The following is a 26,316-nucleotide window of genomic DNA, read 5'->3' as shown; positions in this document are numbered from 1 at the left end:
TGTGTGTGTGTGTGTGTGTGAACATAAAGAGCTGTGGGAACAGCCTCCACCCCCAAACCCTCTACACACACACACACACACACACACACACACACACACTGTGTTTCGCAGGTTTCCATGGATCCTGGTTACACCTGGAATGTGGTCGTGACTGTCGTCGTGGCGCTGCTTGAAACCGATTGCTATTCTAAGTTATATATATATATTACTGTCTGCTACTGTTACTGCTTTTTATCCTTATTTTACATTCACTGCTGCTCTAATGATGAGTAATGATCATTTTTTTCTTTTATTATTCCTACTTTTACTACTCATATGTATGATTTCTGTCATGTGGATTGACTATGTTGTTCATTATGTAAACATCTATTTCACTTCTGTCCATCCTGAGACAGGGATCCCTCCTCAAAAAAATATTTTTTGGGGGAATCTTTCCTTCTCTGATGCGAGCGTAGAAGGTCAGAGGTCATATGTTGTACAGACTGTAAAGCCCTCTGAGACAAATTTATGATTGAAGATATTGGACAAGCCATCCCCAATTAACTTGACTTTAGTCTGAAATGTGTCCCCAGAAGTAGTCCAAGTTAGGAAGAAAACACACACACACACACACACACACACACACACACACACATTCCTACATTACCCACAATGCATTATCATGCTAATCCAACCAAATGTGGAATTCTGTTTCTCATCATTTTGAAATAAACAAATGCAACAGAATATTTAGTTTTTAGGTCTATTCCCAGAATAGAACTGCAAATATCTGCTTTTTCATTTCTTTTAAAAAATTGCCAAGAGAGGTGAGTGATGTTTTTACTGATTTAATCTGAAAACAAATGATTTTACTGCTGATTATTTTAATCTTAATTTCATCCTGGTGGTTTTTCTAATTTCTTCCATTCTATTAGATTCTTAAATATGTATCACTCTCCTGCCTTCTGGGTCACTGAAATAAATTGACAAAACTGAAACTTAAGATATACACTAAAGTTCAGCGTTAATATATTGTTACATGAACATAATAAATAAAATCATCTTCCAAAACACTGGTTTCTTCACTAAGTAGCCTGTTTAACAGCCCATCTACAGTCTGAAAAACAGGCAAAACTGGAAGCCATTCACACAACAAAGGAGTGTTAAAAATGATGTGTGTGAGTGAGTCGTTGAAATCCCTGCTCCAGCCAGTAGAAGCAGTGCTGAGCATGGACTTACACACAAACTCAGACAACTTCAAGTCCCCACTGGGCTAAAATGAAAAAAAAAAATCACCAGAGGGTTTTAAACATGATATTAGGTTGATTTAAAGCCTGACCAACAGGGGACTTCCAAAATGTCACTTGTTGGCTACGGAGTCCCTTGTTGGTCAATGTGTAACAACGCGTAAGTCCACTGTTGGATAGTTAGGTAAATGTTTATACAAACACACACTCACACTGTGCTGTGTGTTGTCTTGGTTGTAAAGGAATGTGAATCCCTGTAAAAACAACCCTAACTCTGGTAGGATCAGTTCATCATCATGTGACCGCCCTCTACAGGCTGCAGTGGTCATTACAGCCACATATACTGCATGAGGTGAAAGGTACAGGTGCATGCATCCGTTGTAAAAACAACAGGAAGTTAGGTATTGTAGTTTGTCGAAAGGTGAAGCTGCAGCAGAGACACAGATCATGGAGGAGATTAAGATCCTTTAACACTTGATTCAGGTTTGGTCAAAAATCACACTATTTCTCAGAGTCATAACTCAGTCATTTTAAGTCACACAAACATGATATATGATTATTTTTAGATGCTGTGTGTATTACATTTCCTGGGGATATCAGTACTATCCCTCTGTCTGAAAGACACTGAATAAGTTGCCTGAGAATCATCACATTTTTAGGTTTTCTTCCGTATGAAAGTAATCCAGTGATGGTTGTGTGTAGATTCATGGGTACACTGAAAATTGGAGCTGCTAGAAGATCATTCTGCACACTTTTAATGGAGACTAATTTACTTTCACAGTGTGTTTCAGTTCATGAGAGTTATTCATATTCGTGTGATCGACCAAATATGTCTTCTTCAGCATTCGGCTCCACCCTCTTGTGTCACTTCTGGCTACAAAAAAACAAGATTGTAACAACAAAAATGCAGAAATCAAGGTTTTAAAAGTCAAAAGAACCTCAGAGTTCACTGTTTAACGGACTGACTGCTGCAGGAAGGAGATCATTTCAGCAGAGCTGCTCTCTTTCTCTCATGAGTCTCTCCCCAGGTACCGCCCTCCTCACCTACACATCGGAGCTCAATCACTCGTGAGCAGCTGGGTGTTAAGAGACCAGGAGAGACAAACAGACGGGGACAAAATCTTTTGATCTAAGACTTGAACTGTTGTTTAGTTACTAGTACGGTTGTCTTCTAATAGAAAGTGCTTTTTCCATTGGTGTTTTGAGCCTTCTTTGTCAGCATTTTATTAATAAATTGTTTCTTAATTATATATATTTCTGTTGTGCTTGATTCTCTTTCACTGGTTTTGTTTTAATAATGTATTAATCTTATTTTCCCTGGACTAATCGTGAATGAGAACTCATCCGGGATGTTGAAGGAGGAGATTTGTAAAACAGATTTTATTTTTTCTTTGTGTTCTTGTTACTCCTCCAGTGGCTAGTAATGTGGGTAATATGCCTGGATGTCCAATTTTTATAGCATTTATGAAGTATTTAAAACAGCTTTCTCAAATGGATGGATGAGTGTCCAGCTGGCTGTAACAGCCTTTCTATTGGGCGCTTATTATTTTGACTTTTTTATTTATTTATTTAAGTTTGAGGGCTCCAGTTGGTGAAGTTACGCCTTTCAAGTCGCCTTGTGCGCAGCACACTCCAGAAGATATGAAGGTATAGTTTAGGTTAAAATGTACAATAAAATATGATAAACAAACAAACAAGTACATTATAAAAGTGGCAAGTGTATTTTAATATAGAAACATAGAAAGGATGTGCAAGGGTGTGTAACAGTTGTCCTGGGGATGTAAGAGTCAGAGTCAGTGGGAGTCCAGGGCTTTGTTGATGAACCCAACAACACATGAAGCTCACAGTAGCATTAGTTATTAGTCAATAGTTAATATGCACAAGGATCAGATTTGCAAAACAGTTGGTATGATATCTTACGAAAACACTACTCTTCATTTTTCTCACCTTTCCTACAAAAGTCTTGAAGTTCAGCAACACGAGTCACTTTAAGCTTGTTACATGTGTAACATAGTTGAACACGTTCAGATTAAATCCCGCTAAATGGGGAAACTACGCCACCTGCTGTTGTAAATATGTACCTGCACTGAATAGTAGACGCAAGGGACTATGGGTAATCCTCAGCGCAACGGAGGATTCACGACTAGGTAACGTTTCTATGAATGTCCGTGGACAATATAATGTTAACTAACTTTAAAAGTACATAAGAGTTGAGCTGGCTTTATTTTGTTGAATAGTAATTGTATTAGATTATATTCGCCATGTTTTTATTAAGTTAACGATACGTTTTTATATGTTTTATTGCCAATAAAAATGTCTCCGTTATAGCTAGCTAACATTAACGTGATGCCGTCTTTCTAGACAGAGCATGCGCAGTTGTCCACGAGTGTTGAGAATTCTTCTGTGTCCTTTGTGATGAATGCAGGTATGTTACAGTATGTTGTTCTATAGAGTGTGATACTATTTTAAACATGCAGATGGAGTGTTTTATATAGTCTAAATGTTTACTCAGTTACACAATTGTTATTATAAAATGAAAAAGGTAACAGTCCAGTGGGAGAAATCTGTATAATTATATTTGTGGTTATATATATATTTATTTCTCCTAAGAAAGAGTTTTTGTTCTATTTCGGCTATTTTATTTACATTAATTTAAAACCACTATACGATCACCGCCTCATTATACCACTGTATTTCAAAATGAGTAATCCTGAACGCAACGGAGGATTCAGAGTAGACAGAGCATGCGCAGTTGTCCACAAGTGCTGAGAATTCTTCTGTGTCCTTTGTGATGAATGCAGATGTGGAAATAAACCTCATGTTACCACAAGCCACCAGCTCCAGGAGATTCATTGAGCCAGGAGACATCTCACAGAGGTTACACATGCTTACAGTCTTTTCAAAATAAACTTCCTTCTTCACAGGAAACAATGCAGTTGGGTTCAGGAAAGAAAAGTACTTCTTTAAGTTCAGGAAAAGATTGTGGTTTGTGTTAAAATAAGTGTGACTTTACTGAAGTATGTAAAATATGTGACAAATAAATCAAAGTTGACTTCTTGTTTCACATGCTGCACGAACAACCGTCTCCTGAGTGAAAGTGTTTGTTTGACTGAATAGACTCAAGTCTCAATACAAATATCCAGACTTACACACAATTCTACACAGAGCTCATGAGTCACTTTTTAAAGTCTTCTGACACTTAAGTCAAGTTTAGGAACATTCTCAAGAATATTTGTTATATTTGTTTTACAAAACTAAACAGATTCCAAAAGCAAACCGAATGTAAGTAAGTGATGAATGTGAAGCTGCACAAATCATACATGAATTACCTGAATGTCACATACGAATCATTCAGAAACAAATACTTTGAACCAAGTCTCCTCTACAGCTCACTCACTAAAAAGCTGGATGTTAGTTATATTATCTGTACGCAAAGAATACATTTTCATTATGGAAGTTCACGTTCGGTGTCAATAGTTACATATGCTGTGATCGTCAGGCTGAAGTAGACTAACTTGTTCTTTCTACCATCATGAGACAACAGCGTCTCCTTCACCTTTAACCAGCAGCACAGTGGAGGTGATCTCATGTGAGCTTTAACGTCTTTACGTCTGTTTTAAAGTGAACAAGCTAAAACTCCCAGAGTTCATCCGTTTCCCTGGACCTGGATGCACAGATGATAAGTAGATAAGTACAGATGAAGAGGATCATCACTGAGTTATTGTAAACACAGCATATGTTCATATTATAGGTCAGTAATCACTGAACAATGTTGTAGTTTTATATCAAACCATCACTGATTGATGCTTCAGGACTTTGGGAGGTTTAGTGAATTCATGAGTGACAGTTTTACTTCAAAACTAGAAACAATATATTTCTCACTTTCTCCACTGGTCACTGGTCAGAGAGCCACCATCAGCTACCATCAGCTGTTATCAGCCTCTCGTGGTCCAGATGCTGCGTTTGGACGTCAAGTTTTAAACTGAGACTTAAGGTGAGCACAGACGGTCTATTTCTAAGACTAATTAAAAGACTCAAACTCTGCACGTACATCATTCTGCACAGTGACTGTGAAGTAACAATAAGGAAAGACATGTTTTAATGGAGTGAAGCTTTAAGTATAGATCTGTGTTTCTTACAGTTTTGGGTCCCAGCAGTGTGCTGCAGTCAGAATCCACTGGGCTCTGATCAGAGAGCCGCCACAGACAGATTGATCAGGATCAGATGTTCTCAGTTGAACATGGTACAGACGCTCATTATTGAGACAATCGTGACCTCCGTAGATTCTCTTCTGCAGATCCACCACCGAGCCCACTGTGACACCTGAAACACAAAGTCCTCATCATTGTGAGTTAGAACAGAAAACATCAATTCACTTTGAAGGAACTTGATATAAACTTAGTGACTCACCGACCCACAGCACAACGAGAAGAGACGTAAGACGAGCCATCGCTGTCGTTCTCCCTCTGGACTGCCCTCCTGGTGTGAAAGTGTTGGCTTTTAAACCCTCTTCACACCGTCCTGTTGGCCTTTGAGCCACCAATCACATCGCAAAGCTTCACTGACAGGTTCCCATTGGCTGAGAAGATCTGCACATTCATGATGATGTGTGAACTTCATCAATTGTTGAGTCTCCGCAGTAACGAGAGTAACAGTCAACAATCTTGGCCAACTTCTTCAATCTATTAGATAAGTGATGAGTTTAAAACATGTATAGTTCGTCTAGATTTTAGAGGATGGTAGAAACAATTGCTCCTCATTGCATACGTTGGCTGTGTTGTGTTACATGGCAGCTCTGCTACGATTTCCAAAAGTTTGTTGTATTTTATGAATCTGCTGTTTCCACGCATCTTAACGCCGTTACATATTTTAGAGCAAGCAAGGCGCACACACACACACACACACACACACACACACACACACACATACATGTGACGGTACAGTGAGTAGGGGGGCCGTGCCACTGACATTTAGAAACAGACCTTGTTAACTGATACCAATGCCAATATCAACATTGATTTCTATTGTAAGTTGTACATTTCAAACATGTGAATGATCAAAACGTGTTCCCTTCTTTCTAAACACTTCTTTCCTTCTACCCTCCTGCTGTGAGGGTGACTTGCTGTTTCCTGATATCTTTGCTGTGTTTTTACCAAAAAACTCTGATCTGCAAGTCAGGATGAAGAGTCACACAGTGAGCGACACCGACACAGAGCGAGCTCTCTGGTTGCCTTTGAAAGGTAAAGCGAACACAAGTGAACTGACAGTTTCATCAGATCAGCATCTGTCACACCTGTCATACAGGACATTGCAGATTTAAACACATTTCTAATAATCATAACAGATTTAGACACTGTAGTTTACAGTTCCTTATTAAAACCTTTATTCTGAACTTTGTTACCTTGTTGTTAAACGTATTCAGACGACAGAAACGTGAATAGATCATATTTAATAAGCCCTTCTTCCTTTTCCACTGGGTTCTTACTGCAGCACACTTTGATTAAACTCACAGTCCACATTAAAAATGACTTTAGCTTATCGTCACTTCACCTTCACTGTGCACAATGGAAATGGAAACATAGTTTATTCATAGATTCAGATGTTCTCAATGAGGGAGAGGGAGCTGATGTGATACAAGACTTTCTATCAAGAAATGTTTCTGTGGAAAAAACACATCAGACACATGAGATTAGAGCGGATTATTTTAATGATTGTGTCTTAAACAATGTCAAGAGGGGTCCTTTAAGATGTCTTCAATTTAACTTATGAACTAACTATGAAATAAAGGATGTGGGGTTCCTCTGCAGACCTGGTTTTATCCACTGCTCTCTTTCTGTGATCGTCAGGCTGAAGTAGACTAACTTGTTCTTTCTACCATCATGAGACAACAGCGTCTCCTTCACCTTTAACCAGCAGCACAGTGGAGGTGATCTCATGTGAGCTTTAACGTCTTTACGTCTGTTTTAAAGTGAACAAGCTTACGGACACAAGATGTTTTAACCTTGGCCTGTGTCAAACAGGGATTCTATGGTTGTCTTGTGGATATGGCACAATTCAAACCTTTATGATCCATGACACATAAAAAGATCACTTTGTGATCTAAAACGTCAAAGAGCCTCCCCTGATCTACCAGAAATACATAAAGAAAATTGATGATGAAAAAGAAAGCGTCCCTTCTCTTCCTGCCCTTTCCCCACAAATAATAAGGTGGTAAGTAAAGCAGCTATAATCACTGTTATTATAAGAACACACTGCCCCCACATGGCCACAATAAATCTCATTGTAGCTTTAGAGATATTGATTAATGGAGCTTTAAATGTCACAGAAATCTGTTTGTGTATTTTTTCTGTGACACTGAAAACAAAAACAACAACAAAGGATTGTGAGTCATCTTCATTTTATTTAAACTGACAACATTGGACAAGAAGAGTCATATTGATTATCATAGTTATCAGTGTTGTGGAAAGAATAGCAGACGTTAACACATGTTAAAATCTAGAGATGTGTTTTTATATACTTTGATTATTATTCTTTACCAGAAGGGTTTAACACCAAGAATGTGTAAACTAACAGTTATAACTCAGACACGAACATGTGAAGAATAAAGTCATAGAATAACAGTTATTGTTTGTCTTAAAGGGCTTTACTAACATTTCATCAATAGTAAATTTATCAACTGAAAATTTAGAGTAACTCAACAGTTTTCTTAATGCATGAGAAATGTCTGTTAGATGACAGAACATTTTAAAATAGAGCTCAGCCTACACATCACTGTCAGGGCCAGCGGATAAGAGTAGTGTCTTTGATCCATTTCTTGTAAATATCTGCACAGATGTCTATCGATACAGATCTTCCACTGCAGGCTATCTCTTTACCTAATACATTGACACCATAGATCGTGTCTTTGACCACCTTGTGTTTGACCACCTTGTGTTTGACCACCACTCCTCCACCAGAGTCACCCTGTGAGAGAGGTGTAGATAGTTTTTGTTCAGACTTTTGTATCAATTACTGAAATACTCATTTATAATGAATTGGTAAAAGCTTGTAATGACTTGAAGAAAAGATAGTCAGAAGCCAACTCACTGGAGTGATATCCACGTATCTGTCTTGGTAACAGAATACGTGTGGATACTGAAATGTTCTGTCCACACATCTGAGCAGACGACATTCTTCATACTTGGTCTTTGCACATTGGAGACGCTTTGATGGATCGATATGGCTATCGATATATATTTCTAGATGGAAATATAAAAAGTGAGCTCTAACTGAAGATGCAGATTCATGTGTTATTACATAAATACATGACTATAATAACAAAGCAACACACTTCTGAGACTAAATGAAGATGTAGTGAATGTAAATATAGTCAGCAGTGTTACCAAACACACAATCAAAATAACAACACTAACTGTAATAAAGCAATAGATTATTGTTTATTAACGTAGATTGTAAAATAAACAAGATACATCTCACCTGTTAAATTATCACCGGGACGTGCAGTTGAGGCATAACCTGCAATCTTAAGTTCATCACCTCTGAAATACAAGAAAAAGAACAGAAACCTTTTTATAGCAGTTTTCTAATAATTTCTAACAACTTTGCATTGAAAGAGGAACCCAAACCACTTTTATTCAGCAGAACACTGATGTATATACAGTTTGTATTTATTAGTGTTGTTGATGGATTCAGGTCCTAATCTTGACGTTTTAGTGCAAAGTATTTAAATTTGACATTGTGTTATGAATAAACACAGTGACTGCCTTCTACTGGCTGTTTATTGCAATTGAATTTTGCCATCAGCAGATCTGGAGCCAGCAGACCTACATGGCCATCGTATCCTCACACAACTGTTGGTTTGATATCTTACAGAAAGTGACTCAATATTCATGCGTTTTCCTACAAAAGTTCAACAAAACGATGTACGCTCAATGTGCTCGTAACATGAGAACAGTCTTCTCAAAATGAACTTCCGTCTTCACAAGAAACAACTCAGAAGGTTGAGGAAACAAAACTACTTGTTCGGTTCAAGAAAAGATCGTTTGGTGTAAAATATCTACAGAAGTGCTTTTTACTGAAGCACTCGAGTCACGTGAGCATTAAATCAACGTTGACTTCTGGTTTCACACGGGGAACAAACAGCGGCCTCCTGGGTTAAAGATCGTTTTTTCACCCATTCCCGCCCGATTAGGACTAATTCAAACAGTAGATGGAGTGATGAGCTATTTTCAACCGTGTAATAATTTTAATAACCGTCAACGTTAACACCAGTACTAATGTGTTTCAATTCAATTTAATATGTTCAGCCCAAAATCACAAATCTGTCTCAGAGGACTTTACAATCTGTACAGCATATGACATCCTCACATATGAGAGAAGTAATAACAGCAGTAGATCCAATAATAGCAGAATAACAATATTAAAAAAGGGAAATACCAGAAAGATAATGATGATAAAAGCAGTAATGCTTATATTTTATTTCCAGGGTAGATGAAAACAGAACTCTGTGGTTTAGCTACTCTCTATAAAGATATCAGAGCAAGTTCTCATTTTGAGTTGAACTGTCAGACGGATTAAAGGAGCAAAGATCACAACTCACCGTTTGGGTTTCTTATTACAGTCAGGAAGTTGTACAGGTATAGTCATAGTGGGTTTTTGTAGCTTCAGCAGCATGAGGTCATGTTTCGTTATGGTACCCTGATTGTCTGTAGTATTCGGAAAGAACCTAGCTAGGCCATCGATATCCCGTTCTTTATTAGACCCTGGTTTTCTACCTAAAACTGCTGTGATGGTCCTACAAGTGAAAGATACAGAGAAACAGAGTGAACTACTATAGATGCATCGTAGTGTAATATTAGTGACTGAACATCAACATTATCAATGCTTTCTCCATAGTGGGAATGACTTCATGAATGAGAGACATGGTGACTAGTTTTAAAGTAAAGTTGTCACTTTCTCACCGTCCTGGTTCGTAGCAGTGAGCTGCAGTCAGAATCCACTCCTTACTGATCAGAGAGCCGCTACAATAGGGCTTACCGTTATATAATAAAGACACATGGTACCCACGCTTCAATAGTTTACAATCTTTACCGCCGATGATTCTCTTCTGCAGATCCATCAGCGAGCCCACTGTGACACCTGAAACACAAAGTCCTCATCATTGTGAGTTAGAACACTGGTTGTTTGTACTCAGTAGACAACAACAGTTCAAGATGAAGGAACTATATATGACACCGTGTGTCACATTTAGGGGGGTTATTGGCAGGAAATGAATATATTATACATAACTATTTCCCATTAGTGTATAACGAGCAGAAACTAAGAAAGTTATGTTTCTGATAGCTTAGAAAAAGCCATTGAGCCGTTCTCTAGGAGCGGGTCCTCTTCACAGAGTCAGCCATGTTGCACCGCCATGTTTCTACAGCAGCCCAGAAGGGACAAACTTCACATCATCTGAAGGTAGTGCTGGTTACTGAAACTGGTGTTGAACAGGCACCAGTGCTCAAACATTAAGATCAGAGTAATGACAAGTCACCGACGTTACTGCTGCTTTTCATGAGTACTTTTGAATGTTTTGGTGGAATTTAATATCACACTGCAGCGCAGAGCTCCTCTAACTACTCACACACACACACACACACACACACACACACACACACACACGATGAGTCAGCGAGAACAAATGTCGTGGCAGAAGGTGAAGATTATTCGATTTGACGGTAACTTCTCTCGTTACCGTTACTGCAATAAAACATTTCCGTGTAAAAAGCAAATACTTTATCAACACATGTTCAGCGAGCATGAGCTGCCTTGTTGACTTCTCTGCTGAGACAAAGCAGCCAGAGGAGGACAGAGGACTACAGGAATGGATGAAACTGTCTGATCTGGTCTGTGTTCTTCATTCTTTATAAACTTCACTCAGAAATGTGTTTTATTTTATACACATGGTAGATTTGTCTCCAGTGAGATTTTAATGACTTTATGAAGTGACCTGAAACAATAATAAGTTACATTTAAAATATGAATAAATTCTAATTCTGTTCTGAATTTATTTGTTTTTACATTTTAAAAGTAATCATTAAATCGTGAAGAAGAAGCGAGTATTGATGAATAAAGTCTTAAAGATAACTCTCTCTACCTGAAGGTCACTGAAGTTATCAGACACACTTGGAAAGAGAAGGCTGAGCAAATGTATTAATATGTATTTACTGAAAAAGCTTCATCACAATCTCTCTGACACAGGGTCAAGTTGAATGAAGGCAGCAAGTCACTCACTAAACTGGTGAACGCTTCCAGCAGGTTGCTAGAAAGAAGGCCGATTGCTCCTCAGATTCAGGAGGAGTGATGCTGACTCCATCCTGGTGGAGCGGAACAGTGGACCAACTGTTTATCATTGCAGGAGAGGTCATGGGAGTCCACCCATCTAGTCTACATGTGGACTAGAAGAACGCCTTCTACCATATCCACAGGGTTTCTCTGAGTGTGTGTGTGTGTGTGGGGTGCTGCAGTAAGTAAAGGGCACACTAGCTGTTACTATGAGCAGCAGCACACTGTTGGATATACAGTGTCCTTAAAGGTGCGATGTGTAAGATGTGGCTAGAAATTGAGTTTAAAACGTGTCTTCAGTCCAACATGAGGACGAAGAAGTCGAGTAGAGAGAAGAAGTAGTCGGTCACGTTGAAGGTGCAGCCTCCCGGTTAAGGGCGTAGTCCTTAAAAACAGGACTAAGCTTTGGACAAGAGACGTTCATCACCGTCCAAACCACTCGCTTTGAACAAAGACATAAGTTTGGTGGCAAACAATAGAAGTGATATCAAACTAAACTAAACTAGAGTAAACAATGGCGAGTTAAGAGATGAGGTTTGATGCTGAACTCGCAACGTTTCTTTTAGACTGATGAGGAAGAAGAAACACTGGCTTCCTACACATTTTGAAATAGATTTTAAAATGTTATTACAAACTTTTAAAGTGGAACTGTCCCCAGAATGCATCATAGATCTGTTAACACCCTACGAGAGGTGTAAGAACAGCACGTCTGATGCAGGAACTCAGTTTAAAACACACTGTTTACATGAAGACTGTCTGAAAGCAGAGAGAACGGTTACAGTGAGCAGCAGCAGTTGAACACTCACCGGCCCACAGCAGAAGGAGAAGACGCGTCATGCCACCCATCTCTTTCAATGATGCCCTCCTGGTGCAACACTGGAGCCTTTTTAAATGTCTTCACTCGGTCCTGTTGGCCTTCCAGCCACCAATCACCTCATGGAGGTTTATCAACACAACCGCATTGGGTACAAAGACCTACACGTATGCAAATGTGTGATAACGTATGGAATATAGAGGACAAAGACTCTGATATAGAAAGAGAAGAAAGATGAGACCAACATGAAGCTGACTTCATGGTGTATTCACGTAGAGGAACTCAGATATTGTTTAAGTTCATAATGAAGAAATGAGTTCAAGTCGGCTTTAAGTCCACATGTTGAATGAGAGGAATTCATTTAAAGCAGTTCAGTGGAAATGTTACTGTATACCTTTAATATCGCTCCATGAATACGCTCAATGTGTGTGTAGTAGTAGAATATGTAGTCGTAGTAGTTTTAATAGTGTTTGTGTAATACTGAATTATTTCTGTTAGTCTCCAGTTGTATCATATTACTTATTTGTGTAGTAGTAAGTAGTAGTAGTAGTAGTAGTAGTAGTAGTAGTAGTAGTAGTAGTAGTAGTAGTAGTAGTAGTAGTGGTGTTTGTTTAAAATTGAATTATTTCTGTTACCATTTTTTATTACATTACAAATTTAATTTAGGTTTTACTGAATTCACACTAAACTATTAATTTGTGTGTCTGTGAGCATAGAGAACAGCCCCACATTAAAACACACACACACACACACACACACCTATAGAACCCCCCCCCACACACACACACACACACACTCACACTCACACAACCCCCCCCCCCCCCGCTCAGAGTATTTTCATATGTAACTATGTCCACTGAAGATTAAACAGCAGCTTTTTATGTCACTTACTTAGTAAAATGTGTCCTCGTGCCGTTGGCTTATCGACACAGAGGAGCTCAGGTGAGGCAATGATCGTCTGTCAATTCACAGTTTTTATGGTTTGATAGTACGTCATATTTTAATAAACGACACTTTAGCACACGACTCTGGTCTCATTGTTACTTTACACAAGGATCTCTGTTTTCACTGACACTCTCTCTCTCACACACACACACACTTAATAAGCAGTAGTAGTAGTAGTAGTAGTAGTAGTAGTAGTAGTAGTAGTAGGTCTTAGAAAACATAGATTTATATTCTGTTGCAGTATCTGTTGGACCTTTGCTTGACCTCGGGCTCTTTCTCTGGTGAAATACTTTAACCTCAGCTTGTCACGGTGGAGTGAGGCTGACCCAAACACTGGACACTGTCAAGAGGTCAAGAGAAGGTCAGAAGGTTTCATTTAGGATCCTGAGGCAAAGGGGACAAGAGCGCTTAATGTCAGGCTCCACAACAACACAAGGATTAGTTCTCAGAAACCACAAACACTGCAGAGGCCTGAAGCGAGTCACTACCAAGGTAGCTGAGACTAAGATCTGGTCCTGGATCTGTGAAGAGCCGGGGTAGAAATACTGCGGAGCTGATGAGTTGATGTTTGACAGGTGAGTGGCTCAGAGCAGGTGAAACAGCTTGACAGCAATCAGGGTGCCGGGAGAGAGAATGGAGAAGCCACACACACACACACGCACACACGCACACACGCACACACGCACACACGCACACACGCACACACACACACACAGAGAGAGAGACAGGAGAGGGAGACACACACACACACACACACACACAGAGAGACAGGAGAGGGAGACACACGAGTCAAAATGAATATTAAAATATGACGTACTATCAAACCATAAAAACTGTGAATTGACAGACGATCATTGCCTCACCTGAGCTCCTCTGTGTCGATAAGCCAACGGCACGAGGACACATTTTACTAAGTAAGTGACATAAAAAGCTGCTGTTCAATCTTCAGTGGACATAGTTACATATGAAAATACTCTGAGCGCTGAAGACAGGAAACACATCATAGCCAGCGACCACGTTTAACAAAGAAATCTAATAAAACATAAACACAGTCTTTAGTGATATTTATCACAGCAGCATCGTTAGAGTTCAATTAAAGATAAATGAGAATAAATGTGACTTATGAACCGTCAGAGCTCTGTGTGTGTGTGTGTGTGTGTGTGTGTGTGTGTGTGTGTGTGTGTGTGTGTGTGAACATAAAGAGCTGTGGGAACAGCCTCCACCCCCAAACCCTCTACACACACACACACACACACACACACACACACACACTGTGTTTCGCAGGTTTCCATGGATCCTGGTTACACCTGGAATGTGGTCGTGACTGTCGTCGTGGCGCTGCTTGAAACCGATTGCTATTCTAAGTTATATATATATATTACTGTCTGCTACTGTTACTGCTTTTTATCCTTATTTTACATTCACTGCTGCTCTAATGATGAGTAATGATCATTTTTTTCTTTTATTATTCCTACTTTTACTACTCATATGTATGATTTCTGTCATGTGGATTGACTATGTTGTTCATTATGTAAACATCTATTTCACTTCTGTCCATCCTGAGACAGGGATCCCTCCTCAAAAAAATATTTTTTGGGGGAATCTTTCCTTCTCTGATGCGAGCGTAGAAGGTCAGAGGTCATATGTTGTACAGACTGTAAAGCCCTCTGAGACAAATTTATGATTGAAGATATTGGACAAGCCATCCCCAATTAACTTGACTTTAGTCTGAAATGTGTCCCCAGAAGTAGTCCAAGTTAGGAAGAAAACACACACACACACACACACACACACACACACACACACATTCCTACATTACCCACAATGCATTATCATGCTAATCCAACCAAATGTGGAATTCTGTTTCTCATCATTTTGAAATAAACAAATGCAACAGAATATTTAGTTTTTAGGTCTATTCCCAGAATAGAACTGCAAATATCTGCTTTTTCATTTCTTTTAAAAAATTGCCAAGAGAGGTGAGTGATGTTTTTACTGATTTAATCTGAAAACAAATGATTTTACTGCTGATTATTTTAATCTTAATTTCATCCTGGTGGTTTTTCTAATTTCTTCCATTCTATTAGATTCTTAAATATGTATCACTCTCCTGCCTTCTGGGTCACTGAAATAAATTGACAAAACTGAAACTTAAGATATACACTAAAGTTCAGCGTTAATATATTGTTACATGAACATAATAAATAAAATCATCTTCCAAAACACTGGTTTCTTCACTAAGTAGCCTGTTTAACAGCCCATCTACAGTCTGAAAAACAGGCAAAACTGGAAGCCATTCACACAACAAAGGAGTGTTAAAAATGATGTGTGTGAGTGAGTCGTTGAAATCCCTGCTCCAGCCAGTAGAAGCAGTGCTGAGCATGGACTTAAACACAAACTCAGACAACTTCAAGTCCCCACTGGGCTAAAATGAAAAAAAAAAATCACCAGAGGGTTTTAAACATGATATTAGGTTGATTTAAAGCCTGACCAACAGGGGACTTCCAAAATGTCACTTGTTGGCTACGGAGTCCCTTGTTGGTCAATGTGTAACAACGCGTAAGTCCACTGTTGGATAGTTAGGTAAATGTTTATACAAACACACACTCACACTGTGCTGTGTGTTGTCTTGGTTGTAAAGGAATGTGAATCCCTGTAAAAACAACCCTAACTCTGGTAGGATCAGTTCATCATCATGTGACCGCCCTCTACAGGCTGCAGTGGTCATTACAGCCACATATACTGCATGAGGTGAAAGGTACAGGTGCATGCATCCGTTGTAAAAACAACAGGAAGTTAGGTATTGTAGTTTGTCGAAAGGTGAAGCTGCAGCAGAGACACAGATCATGGAGGAGATTAAGATCATTTAACACTTGATGCAGTTTTGGTCAAAAATCACACTATTCCTCAGAGTCATAACTCAGTCATTTTAAGTCACACAAACATGATATATGATTATTTTTAGATGCTGTGTGTATTACATTTCCTGGGGATATCAGTACTATCCCTCTGTCTGAAAGACACTGAATAAGTTGTCTGAGAATCATCATATTTTTAGGTTTTCTTCCGTATTAAAGTAATCCAGTGATGGTTGTGTGTAGATTCATGGGTACACTGAAAATTGGAGCTGCTAGAAGATCATTCTGCACACTTTTAATGGAGAATAATTTACTTTCACAGTGTGTTTCAGTTCATGAGAGTTATTCATATTCGTGTGATCGACCAAATATGTCTTCTTCAGCATTCGGCTCCACCCTCTTGTGTCACTTCTGGCTACAAAAAAACAAGATTGTAACAACAAAAATGCAGAAATCAAGGTTTTAAAAGTCAAAAGAACCTCAGAGTTCACTGTTTAACGGACTGACTGCTGCAGGAAGGAGATCATTTCAGCAGAGCTGCTCTCTTTCTCTCATGAGTCTCTCCCCAGGTACCGCCCTCCTCACCTACACATCGGAGCTCAATCACTCGTGAGCAGCTGGGTGTTAAGAGACCAGGAGAGACAAACAGACGGGGACAAAATCTTTTGATCTAAGACTTGAACTGTTGTTTAGTTACTAGTACGGTTGTCTTCTAATAGAAAGTGCTTTTTCCATTGGTGTTTTGAGCCTTCTTTGTCAGCATTTTATTAATAAATTGTTTCTTAATTATATATATTTCTGTTGTGCTTGATTCTCTTTCACTGGTTTTGTTTTAATAATGTATTAATCTTATTTTCCCTGGACTAATCGTGAATGAGAACTCATCCGGGATGTTGAAGGAGGAGATTTGTAAAACAGATTTTATTTTTTCTTTGTGTTCTTGTTACTCCTCCAGTGGCTAGTAATGTGGGTAATATGCCTGGATGTCCAATTTTTATAGCATTTATGAAGTATTTAAAACAGCTTTCTCAAATGGATGGATGAGTGTCCAGCTGGCTGTAACAGCCTTTCTATTGGGCGCTTATTATTTTGACTTTTTTATTTATTTATTTAAGTTTGAGGGCTCCAGTTGAGGGCGTTGGAGGGCAGTTGGTGAAGTTACGCCTTTCAAGTCGCCTTGAGCGCAGCACACTCCAGAAGATATGAAGGTATAGTTTAGGTTAAAATGTACAATAAAATATGATAAACAAACAAACAAGTACATTATAAAAGTGGCAAGTGTATTTTAATATAGAAACATAGAAAGGATGTGCAAGGGTGTGTAACAGTTGTCCTGGGGATGTAAGAGTCAGAGTCAGTGGGAGTCCAGGGCTTTATTGATGAACCCAACAACACATGAAGCTCACAGTAGCATTAGTTATTAGTCAATAGTTAATATGCACAAGGATCAGATTTGCAAAACAGTTGGTATGATATCTTACGAAAACATTACTCTTCATTTTTCTCACCTTTCCTACAAAAGTCTTGAAGTTCAGCAACACGAGTCACTTTAAGCTTGTTACATGTGTAACATAGTTGAACACGTTCAGATTAAATCCCGCTAAATGGGGAAACTACGCCACCTGCTGTTGTAAATATGTACCTGCACTGAATAGTAGACGCAAGGGACTATGGGTAATCCTCAGCGCAACGGAGGATTCACGACTAGGTAACGTTTCTGTGAATGTCCGTGGACAATATAATGTTAACTAACTTTAAAAGTACATAAGAGTTGAGCTGGCTTTATTTTGTTGAATAGTATTTGTCTTAGATTATATTCGCCATGTTTTTATTAAGTTAACTATACGTTTTTATATGTTTTATTGCCAATAAAAATGTCTCCGTTATAGCTAGCTAACATTAACGTGATGCCGTCTTTCTAGACAGAGCATGCGCAGTTGTCCACGAGTGCTGAGAATTCTTCTGTGTCCTTTGTGATGAATGCAGGTATGTTACAGTATGTTGTTCTATAGAGTGTGATACTATTTTAAACATGCAGATGGAGTGTTTTATATAGTCTAAATGTTTACTCAGTTACACAATTGTTATTATAAAATGAAAAAGGTAACAGTCCAGTGGGAGAAATCTGTATAATTATATTTTTGGTTATATATACAGTATATATCTTTTTATTTCTCCTAAGAAAGAGTTTTTGTTCTATTTCGGCTATTTTATTTACATGAATTTAAAACCACTATACCAGGGGTGGCCAACCAGTCAGAGACCAAGAGCCACATTTTTTACTGTGTTACCGCAAAGAGCCACATCATACACATGGGCACACATGAACATCACCCTATCCCTTCCTCACACACACACATATCTTTGCTCAGCCAGATTTATTGTAAATGTCACACACCAATATGATAATGACAGAAATTGACTCCTAAGACCACAGGCCAGTCATTTTCAACAATGAACATTGTGTGCACTGTCTCACACAGACAAACTCTCAGTTCAACCAAGTCCACAAACAAAAATATAATAATTTACAATAGTGTTTTTCTTTTACTATGCATGTTACTTAGTGGGACTTCTGGCATTCCTTGCCTTGAACAATCCTCTTCAAATCTGGCTTGTATTCCGTTGTTGCCACTCGAAGCAATTCTTTCACATGGGTGTCAGTCAGAACAGATCGATGCTTTGATTTCACGTGTTTCAGGGTAGAAAACACAGACTCGCAGACGTATGTTGACCCAAACATTGACAGTATCTTAAGCGCAGCCCGTTTGACATTGGGGTATTTTTTCATTGGCACACTTTTCCAGAACTCAATGGTCCCGTCCCTTAAAGCAGGTTTGAGTTGGTCCTCCTCACAAAGATCGATCATCTCCAACTCAGCCGCAGCCTCATCTGTGACTAGCGGGGCTTTCAAACAGTCCGTCTCTGCGTTAAATGGGTCGACGAGGAACGTAATCTGTGGCCGCACATGCGCGTTTGACGAAAATACCGTATTTAACTCAAGCGAAGCGAACACGAACATTAAAAAAACACAAATACAAACTTCGATATGAACGTATACGAGCCGCATGAAACCGGGCAAAGAGCCGCATGCGGCTCGGGAGCCGCGGGTTGGCCACCCCTGCTCTATACGATCACCGCCTCATTATACCACTGTATTTCAAAATGAGTAATCCTGAACGCAACGGAGGATTCACGACTAGACAGAGCATGCGCAGTTGTCCACAAGTGCTGAGAATTCTTCTGTGTCCTTTGTGATGAATGCAGATGTGGAAATAAACCTGATGTTACCACAAGCCACCAGCTCCAGGAGATTCATTGAGCCAGGAGACATCTCACAGAGGTTACACATGCTTACAGTCTTTTCAAAATAAACTTCCTTCTTCACAGGAAACAATGCAGTTGGGTTCAGGAAAGAAAAGTACTTCTTTAAGTTCAGGAAAAGATTGTGGTTTGTGTTAAAATAAGTGTGACTTTACTGAAGTATGTAAAATATGTGACAAATAAATCAAAGTTGACTTCTTGTTTCACATGCTGCACGAACAACCGTCTCCTGAGTGAAAGTGTTTGTTTGACTGAATAGACTCAAGTCTCAATACAAATATCCAGACTTACACACAATTCTACACAGAGCTCATGAGTCACTTTTTAAAGTCTTCTGACACTTAAGTCAAGTTTAGGAACATTCTCAAGAATATTTGTTTTACAAAACTAAACAGATTCCAAAAGCAAACCGAATGTAAGTAAGTGATGAATGTGAAGCTGCACAAATCATACATGAATTACCTGAATGTCACATACGAATCATTCAGAAAACAAATACTTTGAACCAAGTCTCCTCTACAGCTCATTCACTAAAAAGCTGGATGTTAGTTATATTATCTGTACGCAAAGAATACATTTTCATTATGGAAGTTCACGTTCGGTGTCAATAGTTACATATGCTGTGATCGTCAGGCTGAAGTAGACTAACTTGTTCTTTCTACCATCATCAGACAACAGCGTCTCCTTCACCTTTAACCAGCAGCACAGTGGAGGTGATCTCATGTGAGCTTTAACGTCTTTACGTCTGTTTTAAAGTGAACAAGCTAAAACTCCCAGAGTTCATCCGTTTCCCTGGACCTGGATGCACAGATGATAAGTAGATAAGTACAGATGAAGAGGATCATCACTGAGTTATTGTAAACACAGCATATGTTCATATTATAGGTCAGTAATCACTGAACAATGTTGTAGTTTTATATCAAACCATCACTGATTGATGCTTCAGGACTTTGGGAGGTTTAGTGAATTCATGAGTGACAGTTTTACTTCAAAACTAGAAACAATATATTTCTCACTTTCTCCACTGGTCACTGGTCAGAGAGCCACCATCAGCTACCATCAGCTGTTATCAGCCTCTCGTGGTCCAGATGCTGCGTTTGGACGTCAGGTTTTAAACTGAGACTTAAGGTGAGCACAGACGGTCTATTTCTAAGACTAATTAAAAGACTCAAACTCTGCACGTACATCATTCTGCACAGTGACTGTGAAGTAACAATAAGGAAAGACATGTTTTAATGGAGTGAAGCTTTAAGTATAGATCTGTGTTTCTTACAGTGTTAGGTCCCAGCAGTGTGCTGCAGTCAGAATCCACTGGGCTCTGATCAGAGAGCCGCCACAGATTAATTGATCAGGATCAGATGTTCTCAGTTGAACATGGTACAGACGCTCATTATTGAGACAATCGTGACCTCCGTAGATTCTCTTCTGCAGATCCACCACCGAGCCCACTGTGACACCTGAAACACAAAGTCCTCATCATTGTGAGTTAGAACAGAAAACATCAATTCACTTTGAAGGAACTTGATATAAACTTAGTGACTCACCGACCCACAGCACAACGAGAAGAGACGTAAGACGAGCCATCGCTGTCGTTCTCCCTCTGGACTGCCCTCCTGGTGTGAAAGTGTTGGCTTTTAAACCCTCTTCACACCGTCCTGTTGGCCTTTGAGCCACCAATCACACCGCAAAGCTTCACTGACAGGTTCCCATTGGCTGAGAAGATCTGCACATTCATGATGATGTGTGATCTTCATCAATTGTTGAGTCTCCGCAGTAACGAGAGTAACAGTCAACAATCTTGGCCAACGTGTTCAATCTATTAGATAAGTGATGAGTTTAAAACATGTATAGTTCGTCTAGATTTTAGAGGATGGTAGAAACAATTGCTCCTCATTGCATACGTTGGCTGTGTTGTGTTACATGGCAGCTCTGCTACGATTTCCAAAAGTTTGTTGTATTTTATGAATCTGCTGTTTCCACGCATCTTAACGCCGTTACATATTTTAGAGCAAGCAAGGCGCACACACACACACACACACACACACACACACACACACACACACACACACACACACACACACACACATACATGTGACGGTACAGTGAGTAGGGGGGCCGTGCCACTGACATTTAGAAACAGACCTTGTTAACTGATACCAATGCCAATATCAACATTGATTTCTATTGTAAGTTGTACATTTCAAACATGTGAATGATCAAAACGTGTTCCCTTCTTTCTAAACACTTCTTTCCTTCTACACTCCTGCTGTGAGGGTGACTTGCTGTTTCCTGATATCTTTGCTGTGTTTTTACCAAAAAGCTCTGATCTGCAAGTCAGGATGAAGAGTCACACAGTGAGCGACACCGACACAGAGCGAGCTCTCTGGTTGCCTTTGAAAGGTAAAGCGAACACAAGTGAACTGACAGTTTCATCACATCAGCATCTGTCACACCTGTCATACAGGACATTGCAGATTTAAACACATTTCTAATAATCATAACAGATTTAGACACTGTAGTTTACAGTTCCTTATTAAAAGCTTTATTCTGAACTTTGTTACCTTGTTGTTAAACGTATTCAGACGACAGAAACGTGAATAGATCATATTTAATAAGCCCTTCTTCCTTTTCCACTGGGCTCTTACTGCAGCACACTTTGATTAAACTCACAGTCCACATTAAAAATGACTTTAGCTTATCGTCACTTCACCTTCACTGTGCACAATGGAAATGGAAACATAGTTTATTCATAGATTCAGATGTTCTCAATGAGGGAGAGGGAGCTGATGTGATACAAGACTTTCTATCAGGAAATGTTTTTGTGGAAAAAACACATCAGACACATGAGATTAGAGCGGATTATTTTAATGATTGTGTCTTAAACAATGTCAAGAGGGGTCCTTTAAGATGTCTTCAATTGAACTTATAAACTAACTATGAAATAAAGGATGTGGGGCTCCTCTGCAGACCTGGTTTTATCCACTGCTCTCTTTCTGTGATCGTCAGGCTGAAGTAGACTAACTTGTTCTTTCTACCATCATGAGACAACAGCGTCTCCTTCACCTTTAACCAGCAGCACAGTGGAGGTGATCTCATGTGAGCTTTAACGTCTTTACGTCTGTTTTAAAGTGAACAAGCTTACGGACACAAGATGTTTTAACCTTGGCCTGTGTCAAACAGGGATTCTATGGTTGTCTTGTGGATATGGCACAATTCAAACCTTTATGATCCATGACACATAAAAAGATCACTTTGTGATCTAAAACGTCAAAGAGCCTCCCCTGATCTACCAGAAATACATGAAGAAAATTGATGAAGAAAAAGAAAGCGTCCCTTCTCTTCCTGCCCTTTCCCCACAAATAATAAGGTGGTAAGTAAAGCAGCTATAATCACTGTTATTATAAGAACACACTGCCCCCACATGGCCACAATAAATCTCATTGTAGCTTTAGAGATATTGATTAATGGAGCTTTAAATGTCACAGAAATCTGTTTGTGTATTTTTTCTGTGACACTGAAAACAAAAACAACAACAAAGGATTGTGAGTCATCTTCATTTTATTTAAACTGACAACATTGTACAAGAAGAGTCATATTGATTATCATAGTTATCAGTGTTGTGGAAAGAATAGCAGACGTTAACACATGTTAAAATCTAGAGATGTGTTTTTATATACTTTGATTATTATTCTTTACCAGAAGGGTTTGACACCAAGAATGTGTAAACTAACAGTTATAACTCAGACACGACCATGTGAAGAATAAAGTCATAGAATAACAGTTATTGTTTGTCTTAAAGGGCTTTACTAACATTTCATCAATAGCAAGGCAAGTTTATTTGTGTAGCACATTTCAACAACAAGGTCATTCTAAGTGCTTCACATAAAACCGTTAAAAGCACCAAAACATAAGTCAAAAGAAAAAGAGATTTAAAAACAATTAAGAACATTCATTGAAACACTAAAAAGCAGTTTAAGAAATAAAATGCAGTAGTAAAATGCAGAAAATTGATTAATGTCCTTGAATATGGTTCAATTAAAGGCAGCAGCAAACAGAAAAGTCTTCAGTCTTTATTTAAAGGAGCTGAAAGACAAGAGCTATTAATCACACTTAAAATATTTTTCACAGAACTTTTTCAAGGCTCCAGCACAGACTCCACATTTCTTTTCTCGATCAAAGACAATGCTGCCGATCCAAGGCATGTAATAACAGACGTCCATCGCTTTAGCTGGTCCAGCGCAGCCTTTCTTTTTACCTCTTACATGGACACCATAGATCTTGTGTTCGTACTCCACTCCTCCACCAGAGTCACCCTGTGAGAGAGATGTAGATATTTTATTACTGAAATACTCATTTATAATGAATTGGTAAAACTTGTAATGACTTGAAGAAAAGATAGTCAGAAGCCAACTCACTGGAGTGGTATCCACTTTTTTGGCTTTGTCGTGGTAACAGAATACGTGTGGATACTTGTATTTGCTCTCACATGTACGGCCACCACAGTCGACAACCTTGATCGTTGCACATTGGAGAGGCGCTATTAGATCTAACTTCTTTTTTCCTAGATGGAAATATAAAAAGTGAGCTCTAACTGAAGATGCAGATTCATGTGTTATTACATAAATACATGACTATAATAACAAAGCAACACACTTCTGAGACTAAATGAAGATGTAGTGAATGTAAATATAGTCAGCAGTGTTACCAAACACACAATCAAAATAACAACACTAACTGTAATAAAGAAATAGATTATTGTTTATTAACGTAGATTGTAAAATAAACAAGATACATCTCACTTTTTACATCACCGGGACCTGCAGTTGATTTATAACCTGCAATCTGAACTTCTTCACCTCTGAAATACAAGAAAAAGAACAGAAACCTTTTTATCAGTTTAATTAAAAAAACAAAACATTTAAATGTCTTCTTTAAACACACACTCTGACCACAGTCATGTTGATACTTGTTTCACGTTCTAGAAGCATTTTATATTTTATTTCCAGGGTAGATGAAAACAGAACTCTGTGGTTTAGCTACTCTCTATAAAGATATCAGAGCAAGTTCTCATTTTGAGTTGAACTGTCAGACGGATTAAAGGAGCAAAGATCACAACTCACATGTCGGGTTTCTTACAGTCAGCAAGAGTAGGAAGTGGTCCAGCTGTAATCTTAGTGGGGTTAGATAACTTCAGCAGCATGATGTCATCACCGTCTTCGTGCTTAATGATGTTTTTCCTGCTGATTGTCTCTCCTTGAGCATTTCTGAAAACTACTTTCAGAGTCCTACAAGTAAAAGATAGAGAGAAACAGAGTGAACTACTATAGATGCATCGTAGTGTAATATTAATTACTGAACATCAACATTATCAATGCTCTCTCCATGAGGTGAATGCTATAGTTTTCAATCAGTTCACTCCTGACTGCTGCTGTCAGAATGACTTCATGAATGAGAAACATGGTGACTAGTTTTAAAGTAAAGTTCTCACCATCCGTCTTCGTAGCAGTGAGCTGCAGTCAGAATCCACCGGTCACTGATCACAGAGCCGCTACAGGAGGGCTTACCGTTGATTTTTATAATCACATGGTACGGATGCTCATCAGCGGCACAATCGTGACCTCCGATGATTCTCTTCTGCAGATCCACCAGCGAGCCCACTGTGACACCTGAAACACAAAGTCCTCATCATTGTGAGTTAGAACACTGGTTGTTTGTACTCAGTAGACAACAACAGTTCAAGATGAAGGAACTATATATGACATCAGGGGTCTCAAACTCCTCTTCACTCTGGGCCACATCAGCATCACGGTTGTAAATGTCAGACTGTGTAAACGTAACTACTCCTAACATATTGTTAAATAACTGTCTCTGGATTTGATTATTGTTTATTCAAGTGTAAAGATGTTGTACATGCAGTTATATGAACGTACAATTATATTTAAACATTCCTTTTATCATAACTTAAATCATTTTAATTTAGGGTTAAGAAACCCACATTACTCTATCAAAGATCAAACTTTTAAAGAAAATAAAGACAAATGTCATCAGACACAAGTTATTACATTAACTTTGTTCAAAGCTGTTTTTGTCATCTCTCTGCATCACTAATGTCCCTCCCCGCCACATGGCAGCTACATCCAAGAGCTCCTCACTGCCTCAAGTCTGCCTTCAGCCTCTGATGAACACGGATAGATGATGTATGATGTATCCGTGTTGTCTGTGCGTTCATCAACAGCTACTGAAGAAGACGAGTACCTGCTCGTCTTCTTCATTAGCTGTGTTGTCAGATTGCCTGCTAGTTCCTGAACTCGGTCTGCGATGGTGTTTCTTCACAAACTGACATTTGTAAAAGTCTGTATCTGGTCGGAGCTCACCTGCTCACACACCTTTAAGCATGCGCTGGGCTGTAGCTTTTGTAAATGTATTCTGCTGCGATTGCAGAAGTCCAGTCTACATGTGGACTAGAAGAACGCCTAAGTGATATCAAACTAAACTAGAGTAAACATTGGCGTTGCTTTCCAGAGAGAGAGAGAGAGAGAGAGAGAGAGAGAGAGAGAGAGAGAGAGAGAGAGAGAGAGAGAGAGAGAGAGAGAGAGAGAGAGAGAGATTTATATTATTTTCTACTTCAACAGAGAACTGGAGTTTCATCTCCTCTCTAGTCTCTCCTTGTTTCTTCTCCTCTCTTAAGAGTTAAAAGATGAGGTTTGATGCTGAACTCACAATGCTTCTTTTACTCTAGTGAGTAAGATGTAATATTGGCTATTTAGCAAAGTCTATCTTTAGTTCTACTAAGACAAATCGAATGAAAAGCATTCCAAATGGC

The 26,316-nt window shown here is 38.9% G+C and overlaps 1 protein-coding gene across 3 annotated transcripts in view; it reads right to left on the bottom strand.

Annotated features, from left to right (window-relative positions):
- Positions 1 to 7,612: 7,612 nt before the first annotated feature.
- The window catches only part of LOC306696138 (anionic trypsin-2-like), a 19,108-nt gene continuing 404 nt past the window's right edge, over positions 7,613 to 26,316 (bottom strand). The window contains exons 2-7 of one of the 3 annotated variants that reach the window (XM_079159678.1): positions 24,982 to 25,159; positions 24,614 to 24,778; positions 24,293 to 24,351; positions 23,909 to 24,054; positions 23,787 to 23,806; positions 7,613 to 8,154 (exon numbers count right to left, since the gene is read on the bottom strand). In XM_079159678.1, coding sequence (XP_079015804.1) covers positions 8,001 to 8,154; positions 23,787 to 23,806; positions 23,909 to 24,054; positions 24,293 to 24,351; positions 24,614 to 24,778; positions 24,982 to 25,159 — 722 coding nt within the window. In that variant the 3' untranslated portion in view covers positions 7,613 to 8,000. Of the gene's footprint in view, positions 8,190 to 8,312; positions 8,465 to 8,702; positions 8,765 to 9,825; positions 10,021 to 10,186; positions 10,365 to 12,358; positions 12,413 to 23,549; positions 23,807 to 23,908; positions 24,055 to 24,292; positions 24,352 to 24,613; positions 24,779 to 24,981; positions 25,160 to 26,316 lie in introns of those variants that run through there. The other 2 variants (XM_079159676.1, XM_079159677.1) reach the window with 2 other exon arrangements.

Source organism: Pholis gunnellus, assembly GCF_910591455.1.
Source record: "Pholis gunnellus genome assembly, chromosome: 5".
In the NCBI taxonomy this organism is placed as follows: domain Eukaryota; kingdom Metazoa; phylum Chordata; class Actinopteri; order Perciformes; family Pholidae; genus Pholis; species Pholis gunnellus.
The sequence above is the reverse complement of the archived record's forward strand: the minus strand, read 5'-3'. Positions and strand labels throughout refer to the sequence as shown.